Source organism: Heteronotia binoei, chromosome 17, assembly GCF_032191835.1.
Source record: "Heteronotia binoei isolate CCM8104 ecotype False Entrance Well chromosome 17, APGP_CSIRO_Hbin_v1, whole genome shotgun sequence".
Lineage (NCBI taxonomy): Eukaryota > Metazoa > Chordata > Lepidosauria > Squamata > Gekkonidae > Heteronotia > Heteronotia binoei.
In genome coordinates, this window is record NC_083239.1 from 39565596 (window position 1) to 39589220 (window position 23625).

Consider the following 23625-nt stretch of genomic DNA (forward strand, 5'->3'; position numbering starts at 1 on the left):
TTATCAAATAATGTGTTCAAACGTGAACTGCGGAATGGCAAGTGCGTAAAACGTGAATGGCTACTCTATTCCCCATCCCAAGGTCATTTGTACTGTTTTGTATGTCGCTTATTGTCAAAGAAAGAATCTCCATTTGCTGCATCGGAGTTCAATGACTGGAAGCTCAGCAATGTTATTGTAGAACATGAAAATGGAGAAGAACATCAAAAGTGCATGACGACATATTTGATTAGGCATAAAGAAACTGGAAGTGTAGATTCTTTATTACTTAAACAACATCGCTCAGAGCAGGAATATTGGCATAAAGTGTCGACACGTGTGGTTTCTGTAATTCGCTTTCCTGCCTCCAGGGGATTGCCATTTCGTGGAGTAAATCAGATTATTGGGTCAGCAAAAAATGGAAACGTTTTAGGCATACTAGAGCTGTTGAGTGAATTTAACCCTTTACTTCAATAAATTCTTCACAAATGTTTGCAGATAAATATGATGGGTTCCCTTTTCCAGGATTTCCATTCAGTTTGAGATGTTCTTCCAAGAAAGGGTCAAATTCACTCAGACACTGTTGTGGATTTTCTTAATGAGAACAAAATTCCACTATCAAACTGCTGTGGTGAGTCCTATGACAATGCCTCAAATATGTCTGGACGATATACTGGATTGCAAGCACGGATTCATCAACTCAAGGAGTTGCCATCTATGTCCCCTGTGCTGGACACTGTCTGAACTTGGTTGGAGTAAAAGCAGCAGAGCGTTGTCTACAAACGGTGAAATTCTTTGACTTTGTTCAACAGCATTTTTGCTGCTTCTACTCATCGATGGAATGTATTGACATCATCTTTAGGAAAAGATTTTGTGGTCAAGCGTCTTTCTGACACACGATGGTCAGCACATTTTGATGCTGTTGTGTATGGGGGTTTCGAGAAAATAAAACATGCACTGGATTCTGTATCCTCTGACAATGAACAGGAAGTGAATACAAGGCGGGAGTCAGAAGGATTGAGCAAGAAAATGAAAAACCTGGAAACAATCTTTTCCACAATTCTTTGGAATGACATGCTAGAAAGGATGAACAAAACAAGCAAGGTCTTGCAGTCAAAGGATGTGAACATCTTTGTCGCCACAAATCTTCTTGAGTCTATGAAAACCTATCTTCGGGAAACTACAGATAAATTTAGTGAATATGAATTCAAAGCCAGGAGTATGTGCCCAGATAGAGATTACAGTGATGAGAAAAAACGGGAACGAAAACAAAGTGTTCATCTTACTAGATACAATGGATCAGCAGCAGGAGAAGAGGTACTTCTCAGTAAAAGTGAAAAGTTCAAGGTAGAAACTTTCCTCCCTATTCTGGACACTCTAATCTTTGAACTGACAAAATGTGCAGGAGCTTATTCACAGACTGGAAATCTGTTTTCTTTCTTCAGTGAATTGAAAACCATTGCTTCTGATGCACTGAAGAAAAAGTGTGAACATCTGGCTAATATGTATCACAAAGACCTTAATTAGGATGACCTTTTAAATGAATGTGAGCATCTCTAGCACTGCATGGCTCTTGACGAAAATTGTGAGACTCTCCCTACATTGTACAGAACAATAATTTCTGACAATTTGAAATCTATATTCCTGAATTTTGAAATTGCACTCAGAGTGTTCACGTGGATGATGGTGACCAACTGTACAGGATAACGTTCTTTTTCAAGACTGAAACTTAAAAAAAAATCAGCTTCGTAGCAGAATGGGGCAGCATCGTTTGAACTGGCTTTCACTCATGTGTGTGGAAAATGACATCCTGAAGACCATTGACTTCAAGCCAATAATAAAGCAATTCTCTGCTAAGAAATGCCACAAATGCCTTTATAATAAGAAATTCGCAGTAATTTCATGCGGTGACATCTAACCTGTATGGTTTACTGGGTATTATTGTGTTTTTCAAGCCTCCTGTATTGTTCAAATGTTTATCATGTTGATTAGTTGTTGCTGCACAGCATGTTTTTAATGTTTCAACACCGATTTTGTTGGAAGTGCCAATAAAATAAATATATATTTGACTAGGGAAGGCCTTTATTGGCATAAAATATATAGATGTATATATCAGAGCAAATTCGTTTAAAAAAAAAATAAAATGGAACGATTGCATACATATACACCAGGAAAAGCATAAACATAAACTATTTCTATGAGATCCTCTGACATGCCTTTAAAACAGAATAAAGAAACTTAGTCAGTTTCTCAGTGACACTAGATGAAGTATCGTTCAAAAGATTATAGACCTTAAGTGCATCAGAACAATCAACCATTGTTAACTAAAAGAGGATGTAAATACTTGTGGCGAAGATCTGTATACAAATTTTATCGACCATTTATATTTTTATTCCTGTGAGTAGTTGTCGTAGGGGCCCAGTACACTGCTTTGCCCGGAGCCCATAATGCTGTTAAGGCGGCCCTGCTTACAGGTAACTAGTATCTTTCCCCAGATTAGGTTAATATTAGCTTTAAAAACTATTTGAGGTCCCCAAAATGGGCCTGGGATAGGGTTGTAACACCCCTCTATATCTCCCCCAACGCACTCCCTACGCTAGGATCATCAGGATCTTCCAGCATATTGTCTAATTTGGGCTCCGGGTAGCAGTTTTGCCATCACAGTATTAAAACCGCTTTATTATTCAGGCAGTGCTCTCTACAGTTCATTTAGCAGCCATTCGGAACGTCTTGATCTTTACCTATGTTAAATAGTGGGTTCGATACATGAAGAGGCTCACCTGCGGTGATCAAAAGCTGTTTATTCAGTTACTGCATGGTAATGGTTAAACTGGGACTGGGGAACAGGGCCAACGGAGCCAACTATATACAATGGAAAGTTCCCATACTAGAATGTCATTGGGTCATTTGAAACAGCCGGGGGCTGGCGATTGGTCCAGGGAAGCAGAGATTTGGATCCTGCTTCCCATTGTGTCCAAGTCCCCATGCTTGGTCCTCAGGGCTCCAATGAGCCAGGCAGGAACTAACCCATCACATGCAACATAAAGTCCACCTACCCAACAACCTAGAAGTGGTTCTGACTGGCATTGCTGCCCTCCCATCACATTTCCTCAGTATTTAGCTACACTCACCTAGTTCTGTCCCAAGAGCTAACACAGTTGCCTGGGGTGTGAAGGCTTGCTGGAGAGCCAGTTTGGTGTAGTGGTTAAGTGTGTGGACTCTTATCTAGGAGAACCAGGTTTGATTCCCCACTCCTCCACTTGCAGCTGCTGGAATGGCCTTGAGTCAGCCATAGCTCTTGTAGGAGTTGACCTTGAAAGGCCAGCTACTGGGAGAGCACTCTTGGCCCCACCCACCTCAAAGGGTGTCTGTTGTGGAGGAGGAAGATAAAGGAGATGGTGAGCCACTCTTGAGATTCAAAGTGGAGGGTGGGTATGAATCCAATATCTTCTTAAATGCTGCTTTTTGGTGTCAGGAGACACAGAACTCATTTGTTTCCTGAAACAAATCTTTTAATGAGTTGTGACTGACACAGTTTTGGGGGCTTTATGGGGAGTGGCATATGCAAATGAGTTATGCTAATGAGCTCCAGCAGCTCTTTTTCTACAAAACGACCCTTGCCCAGAAGCGGCATACCACCATGGAGGCCAGCAGTGATCTTTTTCTTTATTTTCCTTTTGCCGCCATTCAAAGCACAGGTGGGCAATGGGGAAGGTCAGTGGAAAGCTTATAGTGGGAGTACTTGTAGCCCTACAGATAGTACAGAGCTAATTTTGTTTGGAACTATGAACAGAAACATTGAAGGTGGGGAATTTTGGAAACCAAGACCAACAATGTTTATGTCTTGAGAATCCAAGTCCACTGAAGATGTGGTCTTAGTTTATGTCGGACTGTGGTTTTCCTCCTCAGCAAAGATAGTCTCAAGATTGGACCAGTTCTTTTACTTTTTATCGTCGGACTTTATCTTATGAATGTTGTTTATTATGCGCAGTAGCTAAGTTGTGTGCACAGGAGGGTCTTTTCACTGTACCATTACATTGTAACTCATATATGAAATGTTGAATTTCTTCTAATTATATTTAAATATTGTTTTGTACACGGAGGGTATCTTTGTTATTTCCCAGAACACAGAACTTTGGCCGAACAAGGCCGCCCTGAGTCTGCTTGCGGAGGGCAGGATAGAAATTTAAGGTAATAAATAAAAATAAGTAAATACCAAACAGTTTATGAACAAGTGACTGAGTCCCATTGCTGACAAATCAATGTGTTTGACTGAATGTGTTCTGCCACATTCCAGGCCAATCAAGATGGCTTCCGTCAGTTGCTGCTAAGAGTGCACAAAAAGATACAAATGGGTGGCCTTAAGGCTCTAATGAGGAGAGGTGGAGCATAAGGCTTCAGCTGTTGCCAAGGTGATATTGTAACACAAGGGAAAAACTGTTTAAAAGTAACAACTGTTGATATAAGTCTTGGCTTGCTAGTCTATATGTCCCAAATTTGCCCTCCGTTTCTCACTGTCATTTACAACAGACTTCTACACATGAAATTAATAAAAATAAAAAGAACAATCGCCCCATAGCAAATAAGGATGATTTGAAAGGGGATCACAAAGGCAAAGATGAAACGGCTGATAATCATGGCACGGTAGGTAACTTTTACCTGTTTCTCATCAGGGCTATAGTTGTTAGAACAGCGGATCCCATCCTCCGTCTGCATAGTGTTCCTGAAATGGATGTATGGTGAACTCAACATCAAGGCCAGAATCCAAAGCCCAAGAGCGACAAAAGAAGCACAGCGGGGGTTCCAATGATTCTGAGCCCATACAGGACATAACATGGAAATACAGCGATCGATGCTGATGACCATGAGGAAGTAGATGCTGGCGTAAAGGTTGACAAAGGCCAAGCTGCTGTTGAACTTGCACATGGCCTCCCCAAAGGGCCTGTGAAAGTCCAGGGCTAGGTAGGCAATGCGCAGGGGCAGGAAAAAGGTGAAGGTGAAGTCGGCAATGGCCAAGTTGAGGAACCAGACGGGACTGACTGTTTTCTTCATACAGAAGCCAGTGATGAAAATGACTAGCCCATTTCCAATGACCCCCAGAATGAAGGCAATGCTATAGAATGAAGCTTTTTGGAATATATTATCTTCATAATAATAATAATAGTCATAATAGATGGCCATGGTGACACTGGAATCTGGGTGAGCAACCTCAGTTGGGATAAGTTGAGTTGTGTTGGCCATGGCCTTTTGAGGGAGACTCTCCTTCTTGCTTCTGTCTTCTCCTGGATGGAAAAAGAAGAAAAAGAACATAAGTACGGCGTTGTGGGATCAGGTCATTGGCCATCTATCTTTTTTTAAGCATAAATTTTATCGTTTTTTAATAAACAACAGCAAAAGAAAGAATGGAGAATGCGGTTAACGCATCCAATCCATTATGCAATGAATATATACTTGTGAACAATCAGTTTCACCCCCCCCCCCTATTGATTACATTTACCATAAAGTTAGCTTTGTTGTTACTTATGAATCAGGTTTGAATTCTTCTTTCAATAGATATGTTAAAATGTCTATCTCCGCTGTATCTAGTATCTTCTCTATGAGTTCTTCCATCGTTGGCATGTTCTTTTTTTCCCCATTGCTTAGCAAAAACTATTCTTGCAGCAGTTACCATATGTCTAATTACAGTTACCATATGTCTAAAAACGCACGTGTCGCGTGCGCGAATGTCCCCCGGCAGGGGATGAAGAGGACTTGGCAACCCTAGCTGAAACAAATTCTGTCAGTGTGGTTTGCTGGTTAAGAGGGCCAGACTTTCATCTGAGAGATCCAGGTTCGAACCTCTGCTTGTGCCATGGAAGTTCACTGGGTCTGACCTTGGGTTAGTCACGGGCTTTCAGACTAACCTACCTAGCAGGGTTGCTGGGAGGATAAACCAGAGGAGAGAATCATAGAGTTATAGAGTTGGAAGAAAGGTATCACATTCTCAGACAGAAGGTACCTCCAGGGTCATCTATTCCAACCCACTGCAGAATGCTGGAAACTCATCAATATCTTCCCCCCACACAAACACACACACCATCAGTTAAAAAACCAACTACAGAAGGATATGAGTCACTTTTGTGTCTCCATTGAGGAGAAAGTCTGGGTATAAATGAATTATATATAAAAAAAGAGTTTTTGAGGGCCTACCAGATTCCTATGGAATTCTGCTGCTATAAACTCACATACCTTCTGCAATCTTCTGCAATCATAAGCAAAGTTACATACCTTCTAAGCATATGGACTTCCATGGAATAGAATCATAGTGTAACGTACTCAGACATGAGACGCAGATAGGGCAACATTCTTTATTAGGAGCACGTTGCAAGAGAGAATACGCGGGCCGGGTCCCGCTTATATACAAACCCAGGTACAGCCTACTGGACAGGTCAAGCCAATCCTGGCCTGTTGAACTTCCCGCCGCTGCTGGTGATGGGCGGGGCTTGTCGTGCCCTGCGCTGGGCGCCCGGCCACCCGGTCGCCCTCGCGCATGTTTCATTGAGCTGCCGATACACTACACCCCTCCCCTCCTAGTAAATGCACATAGTCCTGGAGATAAGTTGGAGGTCGCCGATCCCTGGTGGACCGTCTTAGGGTTTCCGGGGGAGGTGTGGCTCCAGCTGTCGGTGGTTCTGCTGATGGTGGTGCGGGCAGCGGCTGCTGGTCTGGTTCCGCAGGTCTTTCGGGCACTGCCGGCCCGGGCGCTTCGTGTGCCGGAATACTTGGCGAAGGGGAGGTGTCCTCTGGCTGAGCCCTGGGCGGCTCTTCCCTGGGTCTTGCTTCTTCCATGTCCACTGGTTCTTCCGGTATTGTGCGGCGGCGTATTTGGTCAATGTGCCGTCGTACTACCTGGCCCCCTTCTGTTGATATATCGTAGTGGCGGGACCCCGTGACTCTCAGTACTCGTCCCGCCACCCACTCGGGGCCCCTGGCGTAGTTCCGGGTGTATACCGGATTGCCTGCAAAGAACCCCCTGGCTGCCTCCCTGACCTCGGGGTCCCCGCGAATGTCTGAAGCCCTGTCAGGGTGCAGCCTGTCGAGTCGGGTCATGAGCTTGCACCCCATGAGGAGTTCTGCAGAGCTCACCCCGGTGACGGGGTTGGGGATCACCCAGTTGTCGAATAGGAAGGCCGCCAGTCGTGTTCCCAATCCCCCTGTACGATCCGGCTTAAGGCTTCCTTTGTAGTGCGCACCATGTGCTCAGCCTGGCCGTTGGTGGCCGGATGGAACGGGGCGGACCGTATGTGTCTGATTAGGTACCTCTGGAGGAATGTCTGGAATTCCCCCGAGGTGAAAGCTGCCCCGTTGTCCGAGACGATGGTGTCAGGGATGCTGTGGGTGCATAACGCCCTGCGCAGTGCCCGGATGGCGGAGGCTGAGGATGTGGACGCTACGGGAAAAACCTCCAGCCATTTAGTGTAGGCGTCCACAATTATCAGGAAGATCTGCCCCTGGAATGGCCCCGCGAAATCGAGGTGAAGTCTCGACCACGGCTTCCTGGAGGACTCCCACCGTGTGGCGGGAGCGCTGGGCGGATCGGTCCGTGACTCCTGGCAGGCCTGGCACCCCCACACCCAGCTCTCAATCTCCCCGTCCATCCCCGGCCACCATACGTAGCTTCTGGCTAAGGCCTTCATTCGGACTATGCCGGGGTGGGTCTCGTGTAAGGACTCCAGTACCCGCTTTTGTAGCGGGGGCAGAACCACCACCCTACTCCCCCATAAGAGGCACCCTTTGTGGGCTGTTAGTTCCTCCCTCCTGGTTTTATATGGTTTGAATTCCTCCCCCATGTTTCCTTCAGGCCAACCCCTCACCACCCAGTCGAGCACCCGCGCCAGCGTCTTGTGTCTCTGAGTGGCCTTGGCGACCTCCGCCGCGTGTAGGGGTTGCTCCGGGAGGCTCTCCACTAGCATGATATGGTGTGCGGGGGCGGGGTCTGGACCCTCTTCAGATAGCGGCAACCGACTGAGTGCATCCGCGTGGCCCATGGATTTGCCCGCCCGGTGGACCAGAGTGTACATGTAGGAGTTTAGGAACTGGTTCCACCTCAATACCCTCTGGGACAGAATTTGGGGGGTCTGGCGGTCTGGCGCTAGCAGACCCAAGAGCGGCTTGTGGTCGGTGGCGATCGTAAACCTCCGCCCGTAAAGGTAATCATTGAACTTGTGGACCCCCGCTACTATGGCCAGCGCCTCCTTATCGATCTGTGCGTAATTGCGCTCAGCCTGCGTGAGAGTGCGGGAGTAATACGCGACTGGCACCTCCCTCCCGTCCGGGAGTTGGTGCCCCAGGACTGCGCCCACCCCGTATGGCGATGCGTCGCAAGCCAGTATGACCGGGAGGTTCTCGTCAAAGTGGTGGAGCACCGCATTTGAGACCAGCGTGTCTTTAACCGCCTGGAACGCGGCGGCTTGGCGTTTGCCCCATACGCAAGGGGCGCGTTTGTCCAGCAGTCTGTGTAGGGGTTCCGCCAATGCCGCCTTGTGTGGGAGGAACGTGTGATAAAAATTTAATAACCCCAAGAAGCTTTGGAGTTCAGCTTTGCATGTAGGGGCCAGGGCTTGTAATGTAATGGCTCTTGTTTTCTCCTCTGTTGGGTGGATTCCTGCCGCGTCTACAGCGAACCCTAGGAACTCCACTCGTGGAACGCCCAGCAAGCACTTTTCCCGCTTGACTTTGAGCCCCGCTGACTGGAACCGGCGGAGCACTTCTCGGAGGCGGTTGTTGAATTCTTCGGGGTCGGGAGCCGCGATTAGAACATCGTCAAAAAACGGTTGGACTCCGGGGATCCCTTTAAGGAGAGCATCCATTATGCTTTGGAAAATCCCCGGAGCCACGCTCACCCCGAACTGTAGCCTCCGCACCCTGAAGGCCCCCCGGTGTGTGACTATAGTTTGGGCCTCTGCCGTTTTTTCGTCTACCGGGAGCTGCTGATAGGCCTGTGCCAGGTCCAGCTTCCCGAAGATCTTGGACCCCGCTAGGGCTGCCAGAACATGGCTTACTACCGGTACTGGGTACGGGTTGTCTTGAAGTGCCCTGTTTATGGTGCACTTGTAGTCAGCACAGATCCGCACATCTCCGTTGGGCTTAACCGGTGTGACTATTGGAGTCTCCCACGTGGCGTAGTCTACTGGCTCTAGTACCCCTTGGGCCGTTAAGCGGTCCAATTCGGCCTCTATCTTAGGCTTGAGCGCGAACGGAACCCGCCTGGCCTTGGGCCTAATTGGTCGAACTGTGGGGTCCAGCGGTAGGGAGATGGCCGGCCCCTTGTAACTACCCAGGGACCCATCGAACACGTCGGGGAACTCGCGGCATACATCCCCGACCCCGCTGGTGGATAGGATTTGCCCCACCCCCTCCAGCCGTATTCCCAGGGGTTTGAATCACGCCAGCCCCAACAGGGTGGTTAGCTGGCGCTTGACCACCAGAATGTCCAACCGCCCCTTAAAGGACCCCCGCTCTACATGCACCCGGGCCCACCCCGCGGTCTGGACCGGGTTCTTCTGAAAGTCCCTTAGAACAAAGTCCGCCGGTCTTGTCTGAAACCACCGCCCGCGGCACAGGTATCTTAGGGTCTCTTCCGATATGATCGAAATGGAGGAGCCCGAGTCCACCTCCATTTGGCATGGGGTGCCCTCGATTAGGACCGCCATTTTGATTTTGTTGGGGATGCATGGGGGCAGGTTCAGTACCTGTAGGGAGGTGGAGGCGGTGGCTTGATAGCCCGCCGACTCTTGGTGGGTGGCGGGCCTCCGACGGCCCGTCCTGGCCCGGCAGGCCCTTGCGATGTGTCCGGTCTTCCCGCAGCTCCGGCAGTCCCAGGTTTGGTACTGGCAGTCCCGCCTGTCGTGGGGGTCGCCGCAGCTGGCGCACTTGGGGGCAGGCTGCCTCTCTGCCGCTGGAGGTCATTCGGCCGCTCGGGGGCGCTGTGAGGCTCGGTTGGGCGGGCCGGCTGGCCGGCACAGCTGGTGGGCTTCTCCCTCCTCCAGGCGGTCCTGGTCCAGGTCCTCGTGGTGCACGGCGTCCGACCGGGCCCTGGGAAAGGTCTTCGAGGTCCTCTCGAACGCCACAGCCTCGCTGAAGGCGCTCTGCAGGGTTAGCTCTTCCTTGGCGAAGAGCTTCTGTTGGAGCCTCTCATCGCGGAGACCCCACGTGAAGCGATCGGCCAGGGTCTCCTCTAGCTGAGGAAAATTGCAGTTCCCGGCGATCCTGCGGAGGGCCGCCAGGTAGTCGGCGGCCGATTCTCCCGCAGCCTGGTCCCTTCTGTGGAACAGGAACCGGCGGGCCACCCGCGATGGTTGAGGCAAGAAGTGGCCGGTGAGGAGTCTGCTGACTGCCACAAAGGACTTCTCCGTGAGGCGGACGGGGGCCGAGAGACCCTTAGCGATCTCGAAGGTGGCCGCCCCGCAGACGCTCAGGAGGATGTCCCTTTTCATGCTGTCTTCCGTGACCTTGTTGGCCCTCAGGTAGCATTCGACCCGTTCCAGGTAGGACTCCCAGGCCTCTGGATTCGCGGGGTCGAACTGCTCGACGTGACCGGTGCTTCCGCCCTGGTTAGCCATCGTGGCTGCGGCGGCAGTCGTAGCCTGGTGATGCCCTTGGTCTCCACCGTAGCCGATAAGGCTAGAATCCCATATTCGTCGCCACTGTAACGTACTCAGACGTGAGACGCAGATAGGGCAACATTCTTTATTAGGAGCACATTGCAAGAGAGAGAACACGCGGGCCGGATCCCGCTTATATACAAACCCCGGTACAGCCTACTGGACAGGTCAGGCCAATCCTGGCCTGTTGAACTTCCCGCCACTGCTGGTGATGGGCGGGGCTTGTCGTGCCCTGCTCTGGGCGCCCGGCCACCCGGTCGCCCTCGCGCATGTCCCATTGAGCTGCCGATACACTACACATAGAACTGGAAGGGACCTCCAGGGTCATCTAGTCAACCCCCCTGCACAATGCAGGAAATTCCCCTTCCATACCCCAGGCCCCCTGCTCTACATCCAGAAGATGACAAAAACCATCAGGATTCCTGGCCAAACTGAAAATTGCTTCCTGACCCCAAAGTGGTAATAGACATTTTCCTGGGCACATAAGAAAGGACCATGAGAACTAACCACTGATGTGACCCTTTCTGCCCTCCTTCTCTGCCCAAGTTCACAGAATCAGCATTGCTCAGAAGGGTTTAACTCTGCATGGTTCATTGGCTTGCACTGACCTGGACGGAGGTTGGACGGTGTCCCAAATGGGAGAACACGGACTCCTGTGAGGGGTTTCCCTCGGAAGGACCGATCAGAGATTCTGGATGAATGAAAAACAAAGCCCTTCAGTCAGCCGACAGCTGTTCAGCAATGAAACAGATCATCTGCCAATCCTGTTACTGCCCCGCTTCTCAAGCCTTCCTCTTATAGAAGAGCTCTCAAGGGGGTGTGGAAATGCTGGATGATCCACACCAAAGCCTCAACGTTGTGGGTAGCTGGGGGAGCTGAACACTGTTGTGTGACACACGGCTGTGCACGGTGTTAAAGCAGTGTGTGTGTGTGTTTAATCCAACGATTCTTTCAGCAATGGTTGAGTTTGCAGATATGTAAGGTGGAGTGGGACCCCAGGTCTTGGCTGGCTCTGCTCCTAAGCCTTTCATATAAACTTGGTGCAGTTCTTATTGGCATAAAGTGTAAAAGAATGGGAGCGGCTTCAGCTGTTTCATCTTGGTACACGGGGATGGGGGGAATTCTTCTGGAAAAATTGGTGCTGGAACTCTCAGGGGGGGAAAGGAGGAGAAACACACGAGTGCCCCTTAGGAACTTTTAAACTTTTTTTTTAGCATTTGTTTCCATGAAGAGGTTCTGGAACTCCATTCCACCATTTCCCTCCAGAGGAAAAAAAGCCTGTTGGCACATCCGATGTCTGTCACAGGTAGGGAAATACAGCCGGAAAGAAGGGAGAAATGCCGGATGCAAAAAGACAGGAGGGGGGAAAGCATTTTTAGTTGGTGCGGGGAAGATGTCTAGTCCGCAGGGTACCAGAAGCCATCAGCCAGGGCTCCCCCATAGGGCTGCCAGTTCCAGGTTGGGAAAATTCTCGGAGATTAGGAACTGAGCTTTTGTGCTTCGGCATGTTTCATTAGGCAGCAGAACCTGATCCTGCTTTAACGTACTTATTCTAACTAATGTATTTTACCTCTGTTTCTTATATGTATTGTATTGAGCTCCCGTTTTAATTCTCATGTATATTAGCGAAGAACTTTGATTGTAGTAAAATAAACTCAAGGCTATTAGGAGGTGGAGCCTGGGGAGGGCGGGGTTTGGAGAGGGGAGGGACAATTCTTTTAATGAGTGACGCAGTTCCGGCGATTTTAGGGGGTGTGGCATATGCAAATGAGTTGTGCTAATGAGCTCCAGCGGCTCTTTTTCTACAACATGGCCCCTGCCCAGAAGAGACATACTAGCATGGAGGCCAGCAGTGATCTTTTTCTTTATTTTTCTTTTGCCACTGGTCAAAGCACAGGTGGGCAATGGGGAAGGTCAGTGGGAAGCTTTCCATTTACAACGGGGAAACTGGTAGTCCTACAGACAGCACATAACTGGTTTGGTGTGGAATTATGAACAGATACATCGAATGGTCTTGCGGGGAAGGTGGGAAATTTTGGAAACCAAGACCAGCAATGTTTATAAGTCTTGAGCGTCCAAGTCCACTGAAGATTTGGCCTTAGTTTGTGTTGTGTTGTGCCTTCCGTTCTCAGCAAAGACAGTCTCAAATACAGCAAGGATGGAGTGTTTCAGCCTTTCCTTGAAATCATGCCCCATGAAGACATACAGGATGGGATTCAGGCAGCTGTTCATGACACCCAGGCTGGTAGCCAAAGGAACACTGATAAGGGATATCCACTTCTGTGTGGGGTCCTTGTGAAACTGAAGCTCCAGGAAAGAGAAAACATGGTAGGAGAGCCAGCAGATGACAAAAGCCACAATCACTGCAGTGATGACCTTGAAAGGCTTGCTTGACGGTCAAGCAAAAATCCCTGCAAAATCCCTGACTAAAGCGGCCTGGAGAAAATTGCTTCCTGACCCCAATGTGATGATTGGCATTACCCTGGATGTCTAACAAAAGCGCCACAAGAACTAACCATTCATGCACCCCTTTCTGCCCTCCTTCTCTGCCCAAGTTCACAGAATCAGCATTGCTCACAAGGATTTAACTCTGCATGGTTCATTGCCTTGCACTGACCTGGACAGAGGTTGGACGGTGTCCTAAATGGGAGAATACGAACTCCTGTGAGGGATTTCCCTCGGAAGAACAGATCAGAGATTTTGGACAAATGAAAGATAAAATCCTTCAGTCAACTGACGCCTGTTCAGCTAAGAAACTGATCCTCTTATTGCCCCACTTTCCTTGTTCTGCTTCTCAAGCCTTCCTCTTATACAGGAGCTCTCAAGGGGGTGTGGAAATGCTGGATGATCCACACCTAAGCCTCAGCTTTGTGGGTAGATGGGGAAGTTGAACACTGTTGTGAGACACACGGCAGTTGTTGTTGTTCAGTCGCACAGTCGAGTCCGACTCTTTGTGACCCCATGGACAAAGTCACGCCAGGCCCTCCTGTTTTCCACCATCCTCCAAAGTCTGCTCAAATTCATGTTAGTCACATCAGTAACGCTGTCCAGCCATCTCATCTTTTGCCATCCCCTTCTTCTTTTGCCTTCTGTCTTTCCCAGCATCAGGATCTTCTCCAGGGAGTGCTCCCTTCTCATTTAGTGGCCAAAGTATTTGAGCTTCAGCTTCAGCATCTGACCTTCCAGGGAACAGTCAAGGTTAATTTCCCTTAGGACTGATTTGATCTTCTTGCAGTCCAAGGGATTCTTAAGATTCTTCTCCAGCACCACATCTCAAAAGCATCTATTCTTCTGCGCTCGGCCTTCCTTATGGTCCAGCTCTCACAGCCATACATTACTACTGGGAATACCATCGCTTTGACTATACAGACTTTTGTTGGCAGGGTGATGTCTCTACTTTTTATTATACTGTTCAGGTTTGCCATAGCTGTCCTCCCAAGAAGCAAACGTCTTTTAATTTCATGGCTACGGTCACCATCTGCAGTGATCTTGGATCCCAGAAATGTGAAGTCTGTCACTACTTCCATGTCTTCCCCTTCTATTTGCCATGGTGTGATGGGGCCGGATGCCATGATCTTAGTTTTTTTGATGTTGAGTTTCAAGCCTACTTTTGTGCTCACCTCTTTCACCCTCAACAAGAGGTTCTTTAGATCCTCCTCACTTTCTGCCATTAGAGTGGTATCATCTGCATATCTGAGGTTGTTGATGTTTTCCCCGGCAATCTTAATTCCTGCTTCTGCTTCATCCAGGCCAGCACTCCGCATGATGTACTCTGCATATAAATTAAATAAGCAGGGTGACAATATACATCCCTGTCAAACTCCTTTTCCTATTCTAAACCAAGCAGTTGTTCCATATCCTGTTCTGACACTTGTTTCTTAACCCTTATACAGGTTTCTCAGGAGACATGTGAGGTGGTCTGATACTCCCATCTCTTTAAGGACTTGCCACAGTTTGTTGTGATCCACACAATCAAAGACTTTAGCATAGTCAATGAAACAGAAATAGATGTTTTTCTGATACTCCCGTGCTTTCTCCATAATCCATCGAATGTTGGTAATTTGATCTCTAGTTTCTCTACCTCTCCAAAACCCAGCTTGAACTTCTGGTAGTTCCCGATCTACGTACTGCTGAAGCCTAGCTTGTAGGATCTTTAACATGACCTTGCTGGCATGTGAAATGAATGCAATGGTGTAATAGTTTGAACATTCCTTGTCATTACCCTTCTTTGGGATTGGGATATAAACAAACCTTTTCCAATCCTGTGGCCACTGTTGCATTTTCCAAATCTGTTGACATAATGTGTGCATCGCTTTAACAGGATCTTTTAGGACTTTGAATAGCTCAACTGGGATACCGTCATCTCTGCTTGTTTTATTGTTAGTAATGCTTTCTAAGGCCCATTTGACGTCACACTCCAGGATGTCTGGCTCAGCATCAGTGATTTCACTGTCATGGTTATCAAGGACATTGAGGTCCTTCTTGTATAGGTAATTCTTCTGTGTATTCTTGCCACCTCTTCCTGATCTTTTCTGTTTCTGTTAGGTCCCTGCTGTTTTTGTCCTTTATCATGGCCATCTTTGCACGAAACGTTCCCTTGATTTCTCCAATTTTCTTGAAGAGATCTCTTGTCCTTCCCATTCTATTATTTTCCTCTATTGCTTTGTATTGTTATTTCAAGGAGGCCTCCTTATCTCTCCTTGCTGTTCTCTGAAAATCTGCATTCAGCTGGGTAAATTTTTCCTTTTCACCTTTGCCTTTCGCTTTTCTCAGCTATTTGTAAAGCCTCATCAGACAGCCACTTTGCTTTCTTGCATTTCTTTTTCTTTGGGATGGTACTGATTGCTGACTTCTGTACAATGTCACGAACCTCTGTCCATAGTTCTTCTGGCACTCTATCAACTCTAGTTCCTTAAACCTATTCTTCACTTCCACTGTATATTCTTAAGGGATGTGATCAAGGTCAAACCTGAATGGCCTAATGGCTTCCCCAGTTTTCTTCAGCTTAAGCCTGAATTTTGCAATAAGTAGCTCATGATCTGAGCCGCAGTCAGCTCCAGATCTTGTTTTTGCTGAATGTAAGGCGCTTCTCCATCTTTGCCTGCAGAGTATATAATCAATCTGATTTCTGTGTTGCCCATCAGGTCACGTTTATGCGTAGAGTCACATTTTAGATTGTTGGAAGAGGGTGTTCGCTATGACCAGTTTGTTCTCTTGACAAAACTCTACTAGCCTTTGCCCGGCTTCATTTTGTTCTCCAAGGCCAAACTTGTCAGTTGTTCTGGTTACCTTTTGACTTCCTACTTTGGCATTCCAATCCCCTAGGATGAGGAGGACATTTTTTTTTTTTTGGTGTTAATTCTAGAAGGTGTTGTAGATCTTCATAGAACTGGTCCAATTCAGTCTCCTGCATCAGTGGTTGGGACATGGATTACTGTGATATTGAATGGTTTGCCTTGGATACAGGCCGAGATCATTGTCTTTTTTGAGATTGTATCCCATTATTGTCTTCCTCACTCTCTTGTTAACTGGCCACTCCATTTCTTCTACAGGACTCTTGCCCACAATAATAGATGTAGTGATCCTCTGAGTTAAATTCACTCATTCCCGTCCATTTTAGTTCACTGATTCCCAGGATGTCGATGTTCAGTCTTGCCATCTCTTGTTTGACTACTTCCAGCTTACCTTGATTCATAGATCTTACATTCCACATTCCAATGCAGTATTGTTCTTAGCCTTTAATATAAACTTGGGCTGATAACAAACGGAATTTTGGTGCAGATAGGAGGCATCCCAAATTGGGACAGCTCAAAAAGAGCTGTCCTGAAGCCTCCAGACACTCCCCCGCAAGCCGTCCCCATCCCATCCATGGGGTGCCATGGGCACGTTCAGAAGGCCATTGCGCACCATTCCCGTCCCTATACATAAGTGTGCATGTGCGTGCATACGTGTGTGTGCACATGCATGTGCGTGCATATGCGTACATGTGCACACATGCGCTCATGCACACTGAACAGTTTTAATTTTTAAAAGCCGGATGCAACTTGGGGCAGCTTGGTGGTTTCACACCGCCAAGGTGACTCGCTTGTGCCCTTCTGCTTCTGGACGCCAAGGAGGTGACTGGTGTGCTGCTCAAAAATTTGCTACCACTTTGAAAGTGGTAGCTTTTTCAGTCGCACTGCAGAGGACGGAGGACGAGGTAAGTACGGGACAAAGAAGGGCAGCAGATCTTTGTGGGTGGAAGGATTTTTTGGGTCAATTTCAGAGGCGTCTGAGTCAACCCAAACTGCCGGTCTGTAATCACCCACGTGTAGTTCTTATTGGCACAAACTGCAAAAGAATGGGAGCATCCTTAGCTGCTTCATCTTGGTATACAGGGCTTCTCCCCTCCCTGGAAAAATTGGCGCTGGAACTCTCAAGAGGGAAATGAAGAAGAAACACGTGAGTGCCCCTTATGAACTTTTAAACTTTTTTTTTTTATTTTTGGAGGATTTGTTTCCGCAAAGAAGTTCTGTAACTCCATTCCACTGTGTTCCCTCAAGGGGGGGAAAAGCCCTGTTGGTACAGCTGATGTCTGTCACAGGCAGAGGAATACAGCTGGAAAGAAGGGAGCAACGCCTCTGACCAGGATGCAAAAAGACAAGGGGGGTGGATTATTTTTAATTAGTGTGGGGAAAATGTCTAGTCTGCAAGATAGCAGAAGTCATCAGCCAGGGCTCTCACATAGGGCCACTGTGTGATTGGGACTGGATGAGCCATTGGCCTGATCCAACATGGCTTCTCTTATGTTCTTATGGGTCTGCCAGTTCCAGGCTGGGAAATTCTTGGAGATTATGAGGTACCATGGTGCAACCAATCATGCAACATTAGCCCACTTTTACATCAGTTGTTCTGTGTCTGCTAGCTGGGGGAGAGGCAAGGTGCTGTAGAATGAACATGAGGAGTCTCATTAGGTTGTCATACCATACCAAACCTTTAATGGCATAACAGTTGCAAATAAAAATACACAGAATATAAAAGTTTAAACATTGAGCTTGCAGATGCATTCATACATGGTCAGATTTAAATTTAAGGATGTCAGCCAAAATTTTTGCCACAGCCTCGCTAACCTCCCCCTCAGTATCATTCAATAAATAATAACAGGGTGGCAGAATAGACAAATCTGGCGAGAAAGGTTGTCATTCTCTGTAAGAACTTAAGAGCAGCCATGTTGGATCAGGCCAATGGCCCATCCAGTCCAGCACTCTGAATCACAAAGTGGCCAAAACCCAGGCGCCATCAAGAGGCCCACCAGTGGGGCCAGACCTCCCGAAGCCCTCCCAATTTTGCCCCCCACCAAGCACCAAGAATACAGAGCATCACTACCCTAGAAAGATTGTTCAGTCTATAAGAACATAAGAGAAGCCGTATTGGATCAGGCCAATGGCCCATCCAGTCCAATACGCTGTGTCACACAGTGGCCAAAACCCAGATGGCGTCAGGAGATTTACCAGTGGGGCCAGAACTGCAGAAGCCCTCCCACTCTTGCCCCCCCCCAAGCACCAAGAATACAGAGCATCAGTGCTCTAGACATGTATACTTTGTGGCTAATAGCCACTGATGACCATTGTTCCATATGTTCGTCCAATCCCCTCTTGAAGCTAGGTTTGCCAGTTGCAACTCAGGAAATATCTGGGGACTTTGGGGGTGGAGTAAAGTGACTTTGGGGGTGAAGCGAGAGACTTTCCCATTCCAAATAAATAAATAAACAAACAGTACAGTTCTTCTGAATCCAGTCTTCATTTCCTCATCCTCTTTTTTGCCTGTTCCGCCAGCAGCTGCGCTATTACTACATGAAAATGAACACACACAGAGACACACAGACACAAACCACCCGAAATAAAACAGTTTGTATGCCCACATCTTTGTGATCTCCCTGGGGCAATGGTATAAATAGCTTTACTCACCTGAGTAAATGTAGCAATCCGCTCTGTTTCAGCCAACTTAAAGAGAAAGCAGCCTGGGGGATGAGTTTTCCTCTTTTACTATACAAACAGTTTCTGAAGGGAATTCAAAACAAACAGAAGGACTGAGCCACCACCAGCCAGAGTAGACAAGACTGACATTGATAGACCGGCAATCTGACTCATTATAGAGCAGATTCATGTGTGTGTGTTTGTTTCCCATCTGATTTTAGGTGGAAAGAAGGCCTCATGGTATAGCCCAGGGGTGGCCAAACTGTGGCTCGGGAGCCACATGTGGATCTTCCACACATTGTGTGGCTCTTAATGTCCCCACCACCCTTTTGGCCAGCTTGGAGAAGGCATTTATTCCTTTAAATTGCTTCTCCAAGCCAAGCCATCCAGTGGCTTGGAGAATGCATTTACAGTTGCTTTCTTTCCACCTCCCCATCTATTTTTCCCCTTCCTTCCTTCCTTCCTTCCTTCCTTCCTTCCTTCCTTCCTTCCTTCCTTCCTTCCTTCCTTCCTTCCTTCTGGCTCTCATACATCTGTTTATTCTATGTGACTCTTACATTAAGAAAGTTTGTCCACCCCTGGTATAGCCTAATTGCATCAGATCTCAGAAGCTAAGCAGGGTCAGTAGCTGGATGGGAGACCACTATGGAATACTTTGCAGAGGAAGGCCATGGCAGACCACCTCCGCTTCTCACGTGCCTTGGAGAGCCAGTTTGGTGTAGTGCTTAAGTGTGCGGACTCTTATCTGGGAGAACCGGGTTTGATTCCCCACTCCTCCACTTGCACCTGCTAGCATGGCCTTGGGTCAGCCATCGCTCTGGCAGAAGTTGTCCTTGAAAGGGCAGCTGCTGTGAGAGCCCTCTCCAGCCCCACCCACCTCACAGGGTGTCTGTTGTGGGGGAGGAAGGTAAAGGAGATTGTGAGCAGCTCTGAGACTCTTTGGAGTGGAGGGCGGGATATAAATCCAATCCAATATCTTGGAAGCTCCTTTCTGGGGTTGCCATAAGTCAACTACAACTTGACAGCTCTTTACACACACACACGCACACATCTGATTTTGGCGGTCGAATGAGCAAGACCTCAATCATGTTTCTACAACTACAGTGGGTGTCCAAAAAGTTTATTATCCAAAGCCGATTCTGACTTTTAAAAAGAAAGTTGCTGCTATTTAGTTATGCCTTTCATGACATATTTAGGACCTCACAAACCCCACTGTTTTCTTTCTAGACATCAGCCAAGCAGCTTCCAGTCAGAAACGGTTCAGTAGCCCAAGCCCAGGAGCTAGCCACCCTCCCCTCACCCAATAAAACTGGTGAGACTGAATATTTCCTCACATTTCTTCACTTTCTTCCCTTAAAAAATTGTTATAGCCCCTTTCTTCCCTTTGGCTCACATCCTGCTCTGGCGCTCGAGTTGGTTATGCCAGTTATTTCCAAATGATGTTCTTTAAGTAAGAGGACCAAAGCTCATTTCCTTTAGTCTCTGACCTGTTTACTTGGTTACAACCCTTGGCCTGGAAGGGAATATTTGTTGTCGCCTTCGTTGATTCTCTCCAGGCCTAGAATCCTGTAGAGACCCAAGAAATGTATACAGATTTTCACCCACTGACAGGTTCTTATGTGGCGGTGATGGAAAGCACTTTCTAGTCACAGCTGACTGCCGGAGATGTTGTGGGGTTTTCAAGAGAAGAGATGTTCAAAGGCGGTTTGCCATTGCTTGCTTTCTTGTCACAACCCTGGACTTCCTTTATGGCAGGGGTGGGGAACCTTTTTTTGGCAAGGGCCATTTGGATATTTATAACATCATTCGCGGGCCATACAAAATTATCAATTTAAAAAACAGTGCTCTGCTGAGGGAGAATGATTCAGGCAGGCAAAATTAATGCAAATAATTGTTTTTCCATTTGAAGTCACATGGGGAGAGCCTAATTCAGCACGCACACACACACAACGACCCACCACGCTAGGCAAATGCCTAGGTCCAAGCATATTAGACCACATCCCCTAATATTAGCATATTAGGTCACATACTCATTAGCATCAGGTGTGATGTCAGTCTGTTGCTACCATCTGGGATAATTACATGCAAACTGAACTGGTAATAACTGGCTCCCACCCACCCCCACCCCAGCCACCCCTCCCTCCCTCCCTTCAACTGCTCCCAGCTGACTTTTAAAGGCACCCACATATCCCACCAGCAATCTTTCACAATGCCCATGAGAGAGGGGGGCTCGGCCCAGCAAGCCCCGAGGCCCAGACCAAGTGATCTCAAGGGCTGCAAACGGCCCTCGGGTCTGACGTTCCCCACCCCTTTTATGGTCTCCCACCCAAGTACTTTGCAGAATCAACCCTGCTTAGCTTCCAAGATAGCATTGCCGGGTCCCCTCGTCATCACGGTGGGGGGATTTGGGGGGTGTTCTGGGGGCGGGCAGGACATTGCGCATGACGTCCCCAACACGATGATGTCACCCAGAAATCATGTCGGCAACATCCGCTCTAGTTTTGGGGTAAAACTCTATGGAAATTATATCACCAAGTTGGGGTGGGGTTTCCCCCAACTAGTCAGCAGCAGATCGAAGCCCCCAAAAGCAGGGGGAAACCCCACTGGGACCTGGGGGCTGGCAACCCAACTCCGAGATCTGATGATATCATGCTAGCCTGGGCTTCTTATTCAGCAATTATATTTGACTTTCCCTCTGAAATAAAGTGAGTTCAGCAAGCTCTGAATCAACCAAGAACACTTTATTGCAAGAAGAAACGGTCACAGAGGAACAGAAGTAAAACTGCAAGTATATACAATCTGGCCATGGTTAACCACATCCTCCTAGCAGGCAACAGTTACTCCCAGGCCCGGCGCATGGGGTTCTACCGCCCAAGGCCCACCCCTCACCTCCCAGGAAAAAGCCATCATGCGCAGGCAAAGAGCAGGAAGAAGAAGAAGACGATGATGACTGCAGATTTATACCCCGCCCTTCAGAGACTCAGAATGGCTTACAATCTTCTATATCTTCTCCCCCCACAACAGACACCCTGTGAGGTGAGAGGGACTGAGAGGGCTCTCCCAGCAGCTGCCCTTTCAAGGAAAACTCCTGCGATAGCTATGGCTGACCCAAGGCCATTCCAGCAGCTGTAAATGGAGGAGTGGGGGATCAAACCTGGTTCTCCCAATTAAGAGTCCACACGCTTAACCACTACACCAAACTGGCTCTCAGGAGAGATTGATTAAGAAACCATGGAATTTCTGTAACCCATGGTCACTTCTGGGTACAGTCTCCTACCCCCAGATACTTCTAGGAATTGACAAAAACTCTATGATATTATTATAGAGTTTCCATCAATTCCTAGAACTGCCCACTGCCACTTCCAGATTGGACACAGAACAGACATTCCAGCATGGAGGCCAACAGTGACCTTTTTCTTGCCACTCAAAGCACAAGCAGACAATGGAGAAAGTCAGTGAGGAGATTACCTCAATAGCAAGGGAACTCAAACTCCTACAGAAAGTACAGAGCTGCTTCTGTGTGAAATTATGAATAAACACATTGAATGGTCTTGCAAAGTGCTTTTTTCATAGCAGGAACTCCTTTGCATATTAGGTCACACCCTGTGGTGTACCCAATCCTCCTGGAGCTTACAGTAGGCCCTGTACTAAGAGCCCTGTAAGCTCTTGGAAGATTGGCTACATCCGGAGTGTGTGGCCTAATATGAAAATAAGTTCTAGCTATAAAAAAAGCCCTAGTTTTGCAGGAAAGGTGGGAACCAAGATCAGCAACGTTTATAAGTTCTGAGAGTCCAGGTGCACTGAGGATTTGGTCTTAGTTTGGGTCGTACTTTGGCTTTCTTCCTCAGCGAGGGCGTTCTCAAATATCGAGAGGATGGAGTGTTTCAGCCATTCCCTGAAATCATGCCTCATGAAGACATACAGGATGGGATTCAGGCAGCTGTTGATGAAGGTCAGGGTGGTAGCCAAAAGAACACCAAAAAAGACTGTCGATTGCATTGCGGGATCCTTGTAGAGGTGACGCTCCAGGAAAGAGAAAACATGATAGGGGAGCCAGCAGACGAAAAAGGCCACAATCACTGCAGTGATTACCTTGAAGGGCTTGCTCGACCGGGCCAAGTGGTCCCTCCTCAGCCGCAGAACAATCGCCCCGTAGCAAATAAGGATGACTTGAAAGGGGATCACAAAGGCAAAGATGAAACAGCTGATAATCACGGCACGGTGGGTGACTTTTGCCTGTTTCTTATCATGGCTATAGTGGCTATAGCAGCGGATCTTATTAATACTCTGCAGGGTGGTCTTGAAATGGATGGTCAGCGAACTCAACATGAGGGCCAGAATCCAGACCCCGAGAGCCACGAAGGAAGCACATCGGGGGTTCCGGTGATTCTGAGCCCACACAGGACATAATACAGAAATACAGCGGTCTATGCTGATCACCATGAGGAAGTAGACGCTGGCATAAAGGTTGACAAAGTCCAAGATGCTGTTGAACTTGCACATGGCCTCCCCAAAGGGCCAGTGAAAGCCCAGGGCTAGGTAGACAATGTTCAAGGGCAGGAAGAAGGTGAAGGTGAAGTCAGCAATGGCCAAGTTGAGGAACCAGATGGTGTTGACCGTCTTCTTCATACGGAAGCCGGTGATGAAGATGACCAGCCCATTTCCGATGACCCCCAGAATGAAGGCAATGCTATAGATTACCATTAGGAGGATGTTAAGCCTTTTCTCCAAAGTTTGTTCAAGGAGATAGTTTTGAACATCTTCATAATAATAAATGTCATAATCGATGGCCATGGTGACACTGGAATCTGGGTGAGCAACCTCAGTTGGGGTAAGTTGAGTTGTGTTGTCCATGGCCTTTTGGGGGAGACTCTTCATCTTGCTTCTGTCTTCTCCTGGATGGAGAAAGAACATAAGTATTGCGTTGTGGGATCATATCATTGTCCATCTATCTGAGCAATCATTTTCCAACAGCTATCAACCTGTGGAGCTTCACAAGCAAAGACCTGTGGAGGACAGCTTTTGCTCTGGAATTTGTGCTCCAGCAT

At 47.9% G+C, this 23625-nt stretch overlaps 3 protein-coding genes across 3 annotated transcripts in view; all 3 read right to left on the reverse strand.

The window, feature by feature from the left end:
* Positions 1–4500: 4500 nt before the first annotated feature.
* Positions 4501–5160, reverse strand: LOC132585823 (chemerin-like receptor 1). The gene has a single exon (XM_060257701.1). It carries the CDS (start codon positions 5158–5160, stop codon positions 4501–4503), a length of 660 nt encoding a protein of 219 aa, XP_060113684.1.
* Positions 5161–12680: 7520 nt separating this feature from the next.
* On the reverse strand, positions 12681–23371 carry LOC132585824 (chemerin-like receptor 1). The gene is made up of 3 exons (XM_060257702.1): positions 22408–23371; positions 18569–18621; positions 12681–12929 (listed from the first exon to the last, which is right to left on the reverse strand). Exons 1-3 carry the CDS (start codon positions 23369–23371, stop codon positions 12681–12683), a joined length of 1266 nt encoding a protein of 421 aa, XP_060113685.1.
* LOC132586006 (uncharacterized) overlaps positions 16688–23625 on the reverse strand; it is a 476363-nt gene continuing 469425 nt past the window's right edge. The window contains exon 4 of the transcript XR_009556342.1: positions 16688–16702. The gene's annotated coding sequence lies outside the window, so the exon portion shown is untranslated. The remainder of the gene's footprint in view (positions 16703–23625) is intronic.

Excerpts from the sequence above, each read along its gene's own strand:
- LOC132585823 (XM_060257701.1), bottom strand. The coding sequence starts at position 5,160 with ATGGCCATCTATTATGACTATTATTATTATTATGAAGATAATATATTC.
- LOC132585824 (XM_060257702.1), bottom strand. The coding sequence starts at position 23,371 with ATGGCCATCGATTATGACATTTATTATTATGAAGATGTTCAAAACTAT. Across the intron at positions 18,622-22,407 it reads CGCTGAGGAAGAAAGCCAAA|GCTGCTTTCTCTTTAAGTTG; the intron begins GTACGACCCAAA and ends CTCATCCCCCAG. Across the intron at positions 12,930-18,568 it reads GGATTGCTACATTTACTCAG|CTTCAGTTTCACAAGGACCC; the intron begins GTGAGTAAAGCT and ends TCTTTCCTGGAG.